This window comes from Doryrhamphus excisus, linkage group LG20, assembly GCF_037039965.1.
Source record: "Doryrhamphus excisus strain RoL-2023G ecotype Guam linkage group LG20, RoL_Dexc_Guam_v1.1, whole genome shotgun sequence".
Classification (NCBI taxonomy): domain Eukaryota; kingdom Metazoa; phylum Chordata; class Actinopteri; order Syngnathiformes; family Syngnathidae; genus Doryrhamphus; species Doryrhamphus excisus.
This window is the reverse complement of record NC_136376.1, coordinates 12835001-12848235: the sequence shown is the minus strand read 5'-3', so window position 1 is coordinate 12848235 and position 13235 is coordinate 12835001. Positions and strand designations below refer to the sequence as shown.

General features: G+C 41.3%; 1 protein-coding gene across 1 annotated transcript in view; it reads left to right on the top strand.

The window, feature by feature from the left end:
* Window positions 1-452: 452 nt before the first annotated feature.
* tm9sf3 (transmembrane 9 superfamily member 3) overlaps window positions 453-13235 on the top strand; it is a 25468-nt gene continuing 12685 nt past the window's right edge. Inside the window, exons 1-7 of the mRNA XM_058058006.2 lie at window positions 453-668; window positions 1292-1487; window positions 3423-3545; window positions 11114-11274; window positions 11368-11445; window positions 11913-12044; window positions 12133-12299. Coding sequence (XP_057913989.2) covers window positions 576-668; window positions 1292-1487; window positions 3423-3545; window positions 11114-11274; window positions 11368-11445; window positions 11913-12044; window positions 12133-12299 — 950 coding nt within the window. The 5' untranslated portion in view covers window positions 453-575. The remainder of the gene's footprint in view (window positions 669-1291; window positions 1488-3422; window positions 3546-11113; window positions 11275-11367; window positions 11446-11912; window positions 12045-12132; window positions 12300-13235) is intronic.

Sequence of the window (13235 nt, the reverse complement as noted above, 5' to 3'; positions counted from 1 at the left end):
TTATTTCTTTATTCAGTTGTGTGTGCATTAAGACGCTGTACTGTTTAAATTTGTTTAGTATAGTGTGTTCCTTCGCATCCTGTTTCCAAGTGATGTCAACGGATGTCTCCGGCTCTATTTACTTTATTTGCATACACGTTGGCAGTGAAAACCCATAGGCTGGGGCACGTATATTATATATGCCTTTTGACAACATATACGTCCCAATCCATGAAATAGTAAACAATTGTTTAGTTTAGTATAGTGTGGCGTGTTTGTCGTACTAGTTTTTGTGATTGTGACACTGTGGCAGGTTCTGGCAGTCGGATGACGTGGCTGAAGGCTGCAGAACCATACGCCGACAGCGTTTCGTCATTCATCGTTCATTCACCACTTTCCAGCCTTATTGGATAAGATGAGCCACGTGATTCATCTCAGCCAATTGGGCTGCACCCGATGAGCCACAGTGAAACACTTACGCCATATGCGTACGAAGGCATCGCGAAAAACTGCCTCTGTCACACAACCAGGAAGAAGGTGGGATAGCCCTGCGAAGCTAACATCCCCGATCTTTCGGCACACTTTTTCTGAAAAGAATGGGATCATCCAGGTGGAGGGTGGTAGCTGTGGCGTTCCTCATTCTCGTGGGCTCCTTATTGCCTGTCCAAGCAGATGAACACGAACACACAGTAAGACTGTCTTTCAAAGGCCGAATCTTGACAATAATGGACGTTTGTGCTCTGTGAAACATGCTAACGTTTTCCTTAGCTGCGACGGCTAGCTGCACTCGAAGCGTATACACGAGTGGCACTCATCGCGTTATTTACCCTTAAGACGTGGGGATGGAAAAACCACACACAACCTGCTGTGAGCTAGCTAGCATCAGCACTTGTCGGCCTTAAGGTGCTTACGGCAAAACGTATGGCTGCTAGCAGGTTAGCTTCCTCGTTTCTCAAGCGCTTTCCCAGCACCCGCCGGCGGAAGTAACTCTTAAGTTTGACTAGCTCACAGAAGCGTTATTAGATGTGCTAATGTAAAGAAATAGCTTAATGGAGGCGGTGACAAAAATGACTTCAGAGGCCATCCTTACATGACCAACAAGTGACGGTTGTCTTCATACGTATTGTAAACTGTATCGTAAACACTAGTTTAACATCAGTCCCGCTCGTCGCTCTTTTTACACATATACTCTTTTTGTAGTAATATGTCTCAAACTCGGATACTGCATGTTTGACGTTACTTTCCATATTGACAAAAATAGTGTTGTTGTTACTATGCCTAACATTCACAACAAAACATGTTTTCCTTGCAGTACACAGATAAGGAAGAGGTAGTATTATGGATGAACACAGTGGGGCCTTACCACAACCGACAGGAGACATACAAGTATTTCTCTTTGCCCTTCTGTGTGGGCTCAAAGAAGACCATCAGTCATTACCATGAAACACTTGGAGAAGCTCTGCAAGGAGTGGAGCTGGAATTTAGCGGCCTTAACATCAAGTTCAAAGGTATTCAGCAGTTGTAATGGCATTTCACTTGGAGTGTCTGTCTTTATGGAGTGATCATCCATACCAGTGTGAATGCCCTGAACTCAATGGCACGGTTTTCAGTATAATATGTTGACATTATGAGAGTTGATAAAAGTCAGGATTAGCTGATTTCTGAACCACGTGAAATATTTTAGGAGACAGAATGAGCAAATGCAAGAATGGCATGATAGGCAGGTTCGTGACAGGTGTACGGTGTACAGGTGTTCGTGACATGGAGGATATACATAGACTTAATAATATCGGTGTGCTTCAAAGTAAAATTATACAAGTAAAAGTGTAGGCCAGTGCCATCAGGTGGGGACCACTTTACTGTATATTACTGTCTATATACCAAATTTCTTCTTTACTAGTGTTGTTATTCATGCTTGAAGAATGCTGGTGCCATCAAGTCATACAGTGGTTTGTACAGCTACGTAAATACTGCTGGTTTCCAATAGTATTTCAAATTGCGGAAACATGAAAAAAATTCTCTCCCCCAAGGACTGGCATGGGAGAAAAATAGAGAAACACTGGTCTCTGCTGACAAAAAACACCACTATAACTTTGTATCTTTGGTTCTGATATTCACAACTAATTCACCACAGTTTCTATCAATGTAACATTTACAATAAAAAGGTGAAGATTGCATTTAGAGACTACTACTGTCATCTCCATAACTATGGAACTAAATATATTGCCAAGGCAAAAAGGAGGGGCACAACAAAGACTCAATGAGAAGTGCTGATAACTTTTGTGACTGCAGCCTGTGTGACTAGGTAAAGTCAAGTGTACTCTTGTTCTTTTGACATCTATTTTCCTTCCCCGATATTGTCAGATTCAGGACAAATGAAAGCTGTTAGATGGGAGGGAACATGCAGTAGATGGACAAATATGAAGGCTATTTAGCCAAGATCTTGGACTCAAGTCACAATTTCTGATGAATTTGGAATGGACTTGAAAATATCATAAGATAAGATAAGATATGCCTTTATTCGTCCCTCAGTGGGGAAATTTGCATTGCACAGCAGCAAGAGTACAGAATCAGTTAAGCAGTACAAAATACACAATATAGAAAAATAAGCAATATAAACAACCCAAGTATTAACAAAATCAACAGTTTTTCCAGAGTTATATACAATACAGTATGTAGATAATATGCAACGAGATGAGATATATGACCAGTCTATACACTGAGATCTTGCTAGTGAGTTAATATGAGGCATTATGGAAATACTTCACATAGAACTTTAGTATATTGCAATTTCTGAGCCCTTAATATTGCACATGGAGGTTGATCAGATATTGTACAGTGAATGGGGTCTGGAGTAACTATACTGACTATAAAAGCAAGTATTACACAGATGTACATAGTGGTGTAGAAGTCTATTGGGAGCAGTGCTGGTTGTACAGCCTGACAGCTGCAGGAAGAAAGGACCTGCAATATCGCTCCTTCACACACTTGGGGTGAAGCAGTCTATTGCTGAACCCCGCACTCACACTGGATCCGTCACGGTTGAAAAAAAAAAAACGTTAGATCCTGAACGGATTCTTTCTGTTTTGCCGGACAGAGCTGGTGTGAGTGTACAACAGACAATTACATTTTCCGGATTGCTCCGGCAGCCGCGGTGCATCCAGTGTGAGTCTGGGGTCTGGCTTGCAATGTGACTTGGACTTTTGACATTGATAACTTTAGTCGGATGACTTCAAAACCTTCAGATTTTCAGTGAATGTGTTGAGTACATTCAAAGTATTCAACCAACATTAGGCATGGCGCGACAAATAAATTAACCCCACAATACCTTTTTTAAAAAAAATATATATAATTTTGCGGGCCTCGATTGATGTCTCTCTTGACAATGTATTGGAAATTTTCTAATATCTATCAAAATAATGCATTTTTTCCCTCACCTATAGATGAAGTCATGCAGACAACGTATTGTGAGATTGACCTGGACAAAGCCAAACGAGATGCTTTCGTGTATGCCATAAAGAATCATTACTGGTACCAAATGTATATTGATGACCTGCCCATCTGGGGTAAGTGGCAATCTGTTTTCTGTCCAAAAAAAAAATACAGTTGAAGCCGCTTACTTCTACTAGGGCCTCTGGTAGGGCCTCTATTAGCAGTTGGAACTTCAATCAAGCGTTTGTGATCCCTTGCAGTCGGTCTCTTACAGATCTGTGGGGGAATTTTGGTCCACTCATCTTTGCAGAATTGTTGTAAATCAACTTGAGGTCACAAACAGATGGCTGGAGGATTTTTTGGTAGACAGCAGAATTAATGGTTCCATTTATCACAGCAAGTCTTCCAGATCAGTAGCAAAACAACCTCAGACCACCACACTACCACCACATTTTATTGTTGGTATGGTGTTTTTTTTCTGAAATGTGACGTTACTTTTACGAGAGTTGTAATGGAACACACAACATCCAAAAACATCAACTTTTGTCTCATCAGGCCACAGGATTTTCCGAAAGGTCTTGGGGATCAATATTTTTATGGCAAAATTGAGATGATTCTTAATATTCTTTTTTCACTAGTGGTTTTCATCTTGGAACTCCATGCAGGCCGTTTTTGCCCAGTACTTATGGGATGTTCTTGTGGGGTCCTTTGTTACCTCTTGGTTGGGTCGTCTCTGCACTCTTGGGATAATTTTCATTGGCCCGCCACTCCTGGGAAGGTTTACCACTGTTCCATGTTATTGCAATTTGTTGATATTGGCTCTCACTGTGGTTTGCTGGAGTCTCAAAGCTTTCTAATGTAAATATGTTTATACGTGGCTTTATAACCTTTTCCAGACTGATAGATCTCAATTCAGCTCAGTTATGTTTTAACAGGCCATGCAATCACTTTTCCACACAGGTGGATTATTGTGTCTATTAGACTGTAAAGTTTCATGTAGCTAATGCATTTTCTGTTCAGTTGAGTTGTCATTGAATTTCTTAGATGAAACATTTAAGTGTGACTGACATGCAAAAAAAAAACCCAAACAAACTAGTAAGGGTGCAAGCACTTTCACACTACTGTAGATCAACGTACCTCACATTATTGTCAACGCCATTATCTCTAAGCAGCGTGACACAATGCAAGTACATTTCCTATTCGGTACAGAGTGAGCTTCACAGTCAAATCATGGCAGTATTAACCTGATTCAGTCAGTTATCTTTTATTTTTCACTATTTCACTAGTTGTCCTATTTATGCTTTGTGTTACATACTATGTAACTACGTACTGTAATCACCCTCTAACAATGGACTCACTTACAGTGCATCCGGAAAGTATTCAGTGCTTCACTTTTTCCACATTTTGTCATGTTACAGCCTCATTCCAAATTGTATTAATTTAATCTCTTACCTCAAAATACTCCATTATGACAATGTGAAAAAGTTTTTTTTTTTACTTTTTTTGAATTTATTAAAAATAGAAAACTAAGAAATCACATTTACATAAGTATTCACAGCCTTTGCCATGAAGCTCAAAATTGAGCTCAGGTGCATCTTTTTTCCTCTGATCATCCTTGAGATCTTTCTACAGCTTAACTGGAGTCCACCTGCAGTAAATTCAGTTGATTGGACATGATTTGGAAAGGATGTCAGAGCACAAACACCAAGCATGAAGTCAAAAGAACTGTCTGTAGACCTGCGAGACAGGATTGTCTTGAGGCACAAATCTGGGGAAGGATACAGAAAAATTTCTGCTGCTTTGAAGGTCCCAATGAGCAGAGTGGCCTCCATTATTCGTAAATGGAAGACGTTTGGAACCACCAGGACTCTTCCTAGAGCTGGCCGGCCTTCTAAACTGAGCGATCGGGGAAGAAGGGCCTTAGTCAGGGAGGTGACCAAGGCCCCGATGGTCACTCTGTCAGAGCTCCAGCGTTCCTCTGTGGAGAGAGGAGAGCCTTCCAGAAGGACAACCATCTCTGCAGCAATCCACCAATCAGGCCTGTATGGTAGAGTGGCCAGACGAAAGCCACTCCTTAGTAAAAGGAACATGGCAGCCCGTCTGGAATTTGCCAAAAAGCACCGGAATGACTCTCAGACCATGAGAAACAAAATTCTCTGGTCTGATGAGACAAAGATTGAACTCTTTGGTGTGAATGCCAGGCGCCATGTTTGGAGGAAACCAGGCACTGCTCATCACAAGGCCAATACCATCCCTACAGTGAAGCATGGTGGTGGCAGCATCATGCTGTGGGGATGTTTTTCAGCAGCAGGAACTGGCAGACTAGTCAGGATAGAAGGAAAAATGAATGCAGCAATATATAGAGATATCCTGGATGAAAACCTGCTCCAGAGCGCTCTTGACCTCAGGCTGGGGCGAAGGTTCATTTTTCAGCAGGACAACGACCCGAAGCACACAGCCAAGATCTCAAAAGATTGGCTTCAGAACCACTCCGTGAATGCCCTGGAGTGGCCCAGCCAGAGTCCAGACTTGAATCCGATCGAACATCTCTGGAGAGATCTGAAAATGGCTGTGCACAGACGTCTCCCATCCAACCTGATGGAGCTTGAGACTTATTGCAAAGAAGAATGGGCAAAACTGCTTAAAGATAGGTGTGCTAAACTTGTGGGATCATATTCAAAAAGACTTGAGGCTGTGATTGCTGGCAAAGGTGGATCAACAAAGTATTAAGCAAAGGCTGTGAATACTTATGTAAATGTGATTTTTTTGTTTTCTATTTTTAATAAATTCAAAACCTGTCAAAAAAAACTTTTTTCACATTGCCATAATGGAGTATTTTGTGTAGAATTTTGAGGTAAGAGATTAATTTAATACAGTTTGGAATGAGGCTGTAACATGACAAAATGTAGAAAAAGTGAAGCGCTGTGAATACTTTCCGGATGCACTGTAGATGGTTTGTATAAAGTGCTGCTCTAACAACTGTATTAGAATTTTCATGTATCATTACGGGTGTTCTGTGTCATGTATAATTAATGGCAGCGGAATGACAATAAATTAATTAGGGATCAACCGATATGTCTTTTTTCCGGCCGATACCGATTTTTTTTCCCCATCACCCTTAGCCGATGGCCGATTTTGCTTGGGCCGATATTTGTGGCCGATACTGCTTTTGCTCCCTCAATCTATATGAAAAAATTACAATGATAACAAATACTCCAGGTCTCAAGTTTAAATATTTATTTAAATGTAAACACTGAACACAGTAGTAGGATTCAGCTTTCTTAAACAGCATTATAAATTTTAAAAGGAGTAAATATTCAAGACATATCCATGTGCATTGCATTGCATTCAACCATTTGTGCAACATTTCTGTCGTAGTTTTATCTTGCATGATGTGATGACTGCTCCTCCGCAGTGTGAGGCGCTCCCCCCCCGACACAATTTAGTAAGATACAGTAAAGTCTCGTTATATCGATATTCTCGGGAGTCGGAAAAAATACCGATATAACCGGACTATCCATATATCCGATCCTGCGCCGAACTGCATTAAAAGTGGGCAATAATGCACTTAAGCAGCTTAAATCAATCTTTGCTTAAGGATTTCAATACCAAAAAAGAACACGGCGAACGGCTGCTTCCAGTCAACTTTATTTTTCACACTTCCACCACCAGAGCACAGCACACACACCGATTCCCGCACTTCCAACACTGCAACAGAAGAAACAACTGCGTTCCTGGTTTCTCTCGTGTGTATAGATTCTATACAGGCATGTGTTTGGCCAGCTATGTGGGGCGGGTTGAGCATGACCTGTGAACCAGGAAGTGCGGGAATCGGTGTGTGTGCTGCGCTCTGCTGGTGGAAGTGTGAAAAATAAAGTTGACTGGAAGCAGCCGTTCGCCGTGTCCTTTTTTGGTATTGAAATCCTTAAGCAAAGATTGATTTAAGCTGCTTTTGTATCGATATAAGCAGACCAAATTGGCTGGCGGGAGATGAAAAGGGCATCGTAGTAACCGGATTATCATAATAACCGTGTATCGTACTAACGGAACTAATTATATCATAAAAGACTAGAAATTTGCCGGGAAATGAAAATAGTATCGTAATAAGTAGTAATTCGTTATAACCGATATCGATATAACGAGACTTTACTGTATATAAAACATTTCTCTCATCATTAAAGTCCGCGTTGTGCACGCTAAAGACCGCTCATAAGCAGACATGGCTGCTCCAATTCCTTCTGTGTGCGTGTGTGCACGTGCATGCTCGGAGAGAGTGCACACACATAACACGACACGCATTTAACCTCAGCCCGGCATTTGCTCAATGAAACTCCTACAAACACCATGGGACTGAATTGACAACGTTGACATTAAAGCGGTGTTCTTAACAGCTGTACATATTAGCCTCCAACTACATCAACAGCTCCCTAATTACAACGGTAGGCACTTTCAGACCCACAAACTAAACTATATTGTACCGTCGCTGGGAGCACTTCCGGGTGTCCAGCGTCTACCGTCGATGTAAATAGTGCGTTAGTTTGTAGTTTAAGTTGCATAGTTGTTCATTCTTGGTCTGCTCAATTAGTGAGAGTGCTTTTATTCGTCGGTTGCGTTGGTATGTGATGTTTTTGGGATTTCCTGTCATACCATGACTTAAACTGTTATGCCCAGCGGTCACCCAGTGAAATGTGAAGTGCTATGTATGGTGTAAAAAGCAAGCTTATTCTTTTATTTGGCATTCATGTCGCCTATTTCAAAGCAGGTGGCATTATTTCAACTAAGCCTAACTGTTAGAGGCTAATTAAAAGTTCAAAACGTACCCTTGTTATGATGTGGCGGCGGGGTGCTGCGACTGCGTGTGTTGCCTGTCCTCCGGCAACACGTAGCTGCCCGGCGGATGCCTGTCTGTAAATCGTGCGGCGGAAAAATATATCGGTGAATCCACGCGCTTATCAACTGATACCGATTCAAGTAAAGAACGCAAATGTTGGCCCAATATATCGGCCGACCGATGTATCGGTCAATCCTTAAAATTAATACAGACTTTCACCTCAGTAGACCAATGTACAGTATGTCACAAAAGTGAGTACACCCTTCACATTTCTGCAAATATTTTATTATATCTTTTCATGGGACAACACTGAAGAAATGAAACTTTGCTACAATGTAAAGCAGTCAGTATACAGCTTGTATAACTGTGTAAATTTACTGTTCCCTTCAAAATAACTCAATACACAGACCTTAATTTCTAAACTGCAGGCAACAAAAGTGAATACACCCCTAAGTGAAAATGTCCAAAGTGTCAATATTTTGTGTGGCCACCATTATTTTCCAGCACTGCCTTAACCCTCTTGGGCATGGAGTTCACCAGAGCTTCACAGGTTGCCACTGGAATCCTCTTCCACTCCTCCATGACGACATCACGGAGCTGGTGGATGTTAGAGACCTTATGCTCCTTCACCTTCAGTTTGAGGATGCCCCACAGATGCTCAATAGGATTTAGGTCCGGAGACATGCTTGGCCAGTCCATCACATTCACCCTTAACTTTTTTTAGCAAAGCAGTGGTTGTCTTGGAGGTGTGTTTGGGGTCGTTGTCATGTTGGAATACTGCCCTGCGGCCCAGTTTCCGAAGGGAGGGGATCATGCTCTGCTTCAGGATGTCACAGTACATGTTGGCATTCATGGTTCCCTCAATGAACTGTAGCTCCCCAGTGCCGGCAGCACTCATGCAGCCCCAGACCATGACACTCCCACCACCATGTTTGACTATAGGTAAAACACACTCGTCTTTGTACTCCTCACCTGGTTTCCGCCACACACGCTTGACACCATCTGAACCAAATAAGCTTATCTTGGTCTCATCAGACCACAGGACATGGTTCCAGAAATCCATGTCTTTAGTCTGCTTATCTTCAGCAAACTGTTTGCAGGCTTTCTTATGCATCATCTTTAGAAGAGGCTTCTTTCTGGGATGACAGCCATGCAGACCAATTTGATGCAGAGTGCGACATATGGTCTGAGCACTGACAGGTTGACCACCCATCCCTTCAACCTCTGCAGCAATGCTGGCAGCACTCAGGCGTCTATTTTCCAAAGACAACCTCTGGATATGACGCTGGGCACGTGCACTCAACTTCTTTGGTCGACCATGGCGAGGCCTGTTCTGAGCGGAACCTGTGATGTTAAACCGCTGTATGGTCTTGGCCACCGTGCTGCTGCTCAGTTTCAGAGTGTTGGCAATCTTCTTATAGCCTAAGCCATCTTCGTGTAGCGCAGCAATTCTTTTTTTCAGATCCTCAGAGAGTTCTTTGCTATGAGGTGCCATGTTAAACTTCCAGTGACCAGTATGAGAGAGTGTGAGAGTGATAAAACCAAATTTAACACACATTCTCCCCATTCACACCTGAGACCTTGTAACACTAATGGGTCACATGACACTGGGGAAAGAAAATGGCTAATTGGGCCCAATTTGGACATTTTCACTTAGGGTTGTATTCACTTTTGTTGCCTGCAGTTTAGAAATTAAGGTCTGTGTATTGAGTTATTTTGAGGGGACAGTAAATTTACATTTTACAAGCTGTACACTGACTACTTTACATTGTAGCAAAGTTTCATTTCTTCAGTGGTGTCCCATGAAAAGATAATAAAATATTTGCAGAAATGTGAGGGGTGTACTCACTTTTATGACATACTGTATTTATTAGGGATCGACCGTTTTTTGGGGGCCGAAACCGATTTTTTTCCATCACCCTTAGCTGATGGCCGATTTTGCTTGGGCCGATATTTGTGGCCAATACTGCTTTTGATCCCTCAATTTACATGAAGAAATGACCATGATAACAAATATTTATTGAAATGTAAACACTGAACACAGTAGAATTCAGCTTTCTTAAACTTTCTAAGCTTTCTAAACCCCCCCCCGCCTCCACACACACAAACACATCACACTGACACAATTTTATACGATATGTGATGGGCTTAGTAAAGTGTTAAACGCAAGCTAACTCTATTACTTGTGAAAATGTGCTCTTGATGTGATTCAACAGTGGGGGCGGGGTACCGCGACTACGTGTGTTGCGGGGACCCTTTGTGTTGCCCCGCCGGATGCCTGACTGTAAATCATGCGGTGGAAAAATACATCGGCGAACCCACGCGCGTATCAGCTGATACCGATACAAGGAAAAAACGCGAATATCGGCCGGCTGATGTATCGGTCAGTCCTTAGTATTTATCGTCTGTAAAACAAAGACGTTACAGTTTCTTGTTCAGAGACAAAAACAAACACAAGAGTGGTTTAATTGTAGTGTACACTTTCTTACCTCACCATACTCGTAAGTAAGAAAAGTCACAGTTGTGAATACTCTGCAAAGAAGTAGCATGTGAGACATTTATCATAATGTCATCACAGAAACATGGTAACATCCTGCTTTAGTAAAATAACACACAAGGTAGCCTGCGGATTACGTAAGTTTAACATATTAGCAATAACTGTCACATTTGCACAAATAAATCACTAGGGTTATGTAAATATAGTGACGGGTAAATACAATAAATATCTCCAAAGCCAAATAGCTAGTCTTACAAATGACCGTCATATGGCATTCGTGTGTTGACAGCATAATGGTGATTATTTCAATGTGCTTTCATGCCTTTGTCAGTTCCTTTTTGATGTAATAGTCCATCCATATAATTTTTTTCAAGGTATTGTTGGTGAGGCCGATGAAAATGGAGAAGACCACTACCTTTGGACATACAAGAAATTGGAGATTGGCTTTAACAGTAACAGAATTGTTGACGTGAATCTTACCAGTGAAGGGAAAGTCCGACTCGTGCCTAACACCCGGATTGCAATGTCTTACTCGGTGAGTACTGATTGACTTATCATTTCATTAATAATGTATTTGTCTGTAATGTGGGTCATGTAAATACATACAACTGTGCATCTCAATGAACAGGTGAAGTGGAAGAAGTCAGATGTGAAGTTTGAGGACAGGTTTGACAAGTACCTTGACCCATCATTCTTCCAACACAGGGTGAGTTGTATATTTGGTTTAGGTCATGTCTCGTTTGCAAACGCATTACAGTGATGTAAGGATTTGTCTAACATCTCTTGGGTTCAAGTTGAACTATGTAACTGAGGCCATTTTGTCTTTTGTTTCAAACATGAATTTGTGGAATTGAATATGGTTATGAAACATGATACAGCAACCGGATCAGATGAATTTCATGGCGGAAGCTGATAGAATCCGATCTTCAAAAAATAGCTTATTGGATCCCAATCCTGAAGATCAGATTGGGACATCCCTACTTTGTACAGTTCTTTTTTGTAACACAAGTGGAAAAATAAGCCAGCCACTCAAGCAAAAATAGTCTACTCAAATTCTGGTAAGAAGTGAAAGGTTGCGGTAGAGCTGCCAAGATGAGTAAATGATTATCCAATTAATCTACAACTATTTTGATATCTGATATATAATCAATGTTTTTCACTCAATCTTCTCAGATTCACTGGTTCTCTATCTTCAACTCCTTCATGATGGTGATCTTTTTGGTCGGCCTAGTGTCCATGATTTTGATGAGGACCCTCCGAAAGGATTACGCTAGATACAGCAAAGAGGAGGAAATGGACGACATGGCAAGCAAATGATCCTATCTGTATATTGGGGCGTTGTAGAATGTTGGTCTGTCAAACCAATTAGACTATGCTATGGTCTTCCCAACAGGACAGAGACCTGGGAGATGAATATGGTTGGAAACAGGTGCATGGAGATGTCTTTCGGCCCTCAAGCCGCCCACTGATTTTCTCCTCACTCATTGGTTCTGGATGTCAGATCTTCTCCGTTTCTCTCATTGTTATAATTGTTGCAATGGTTGAGGATCTGTATACAGAGTGAGTATTATGATGGTTATGATAGTGAATTGATATGATAAGTGGAAATGCTTCAGTTAATGTCTCTATTTAATTAAAGGATGAGTCTATCACAGTTGCTGTGAGTATGGTTCACAAAGCAGATAATCGCCAGAATCACTTCTAAGTAGTCTCAGCAGTTTGCTATTTAGTTGTATTACAGCATTGGTGGTGTTGCTACTTTGTAATATAATACAGTGGGAGAAATAATCAATTGATTCCCTACTGTTTTAGTAAGTTTAGCCCCTTACAAAGACATGAGACATGAAACAAAGGCGCTAAATTTGTTTTTACAAAACTAATATATTTGATCCCCAAGCTTAACCTGACGTAGCACAGGGGTCAGATGGTTCTTCTTCGAAAATAATTCCCCATTATCTTATTTTATTTTATGCTGCTATAGGAGCATTTAGTCATTTTTTTCCTGCTTTCACATCTTTGGGAATTTCAATTCACATTTTTGGGGGAATTTTGGCAATCGTCCACAATCCTCTGTGAAACAAATACTTTCTCTTCTTAGTGTGTTTGAGATATATAAAAAGTGGAGGCACCTATTCTGCCAATAAAGCCCCGTAAAAACCTCCAAAAAGCACCAGCAATTCTCCATTTTCATATAATGTAACATACATATAAACCAAGCTAGTACAGGCACACTGCTGTCTTTACTATTAACATTATGTTCCAGAACTATGTTACTGGCGTAGTGACACCTCGCCACACCACACCGGCCAGCGAGCAGCCGGCTAGTGTCTATGGACTGACTATGAGTAAGGATGATGGTTGATGGACAACATTCTTACAAAACAGCTGCATTGTAATTGCATTATGAAGTAATGAAAGTCCACTTTTTAAGTGACTTTGCTCATATTGCCCTAGACTTGAGTAATGTGTTCCCTCATGTATAAAATGCACATAATA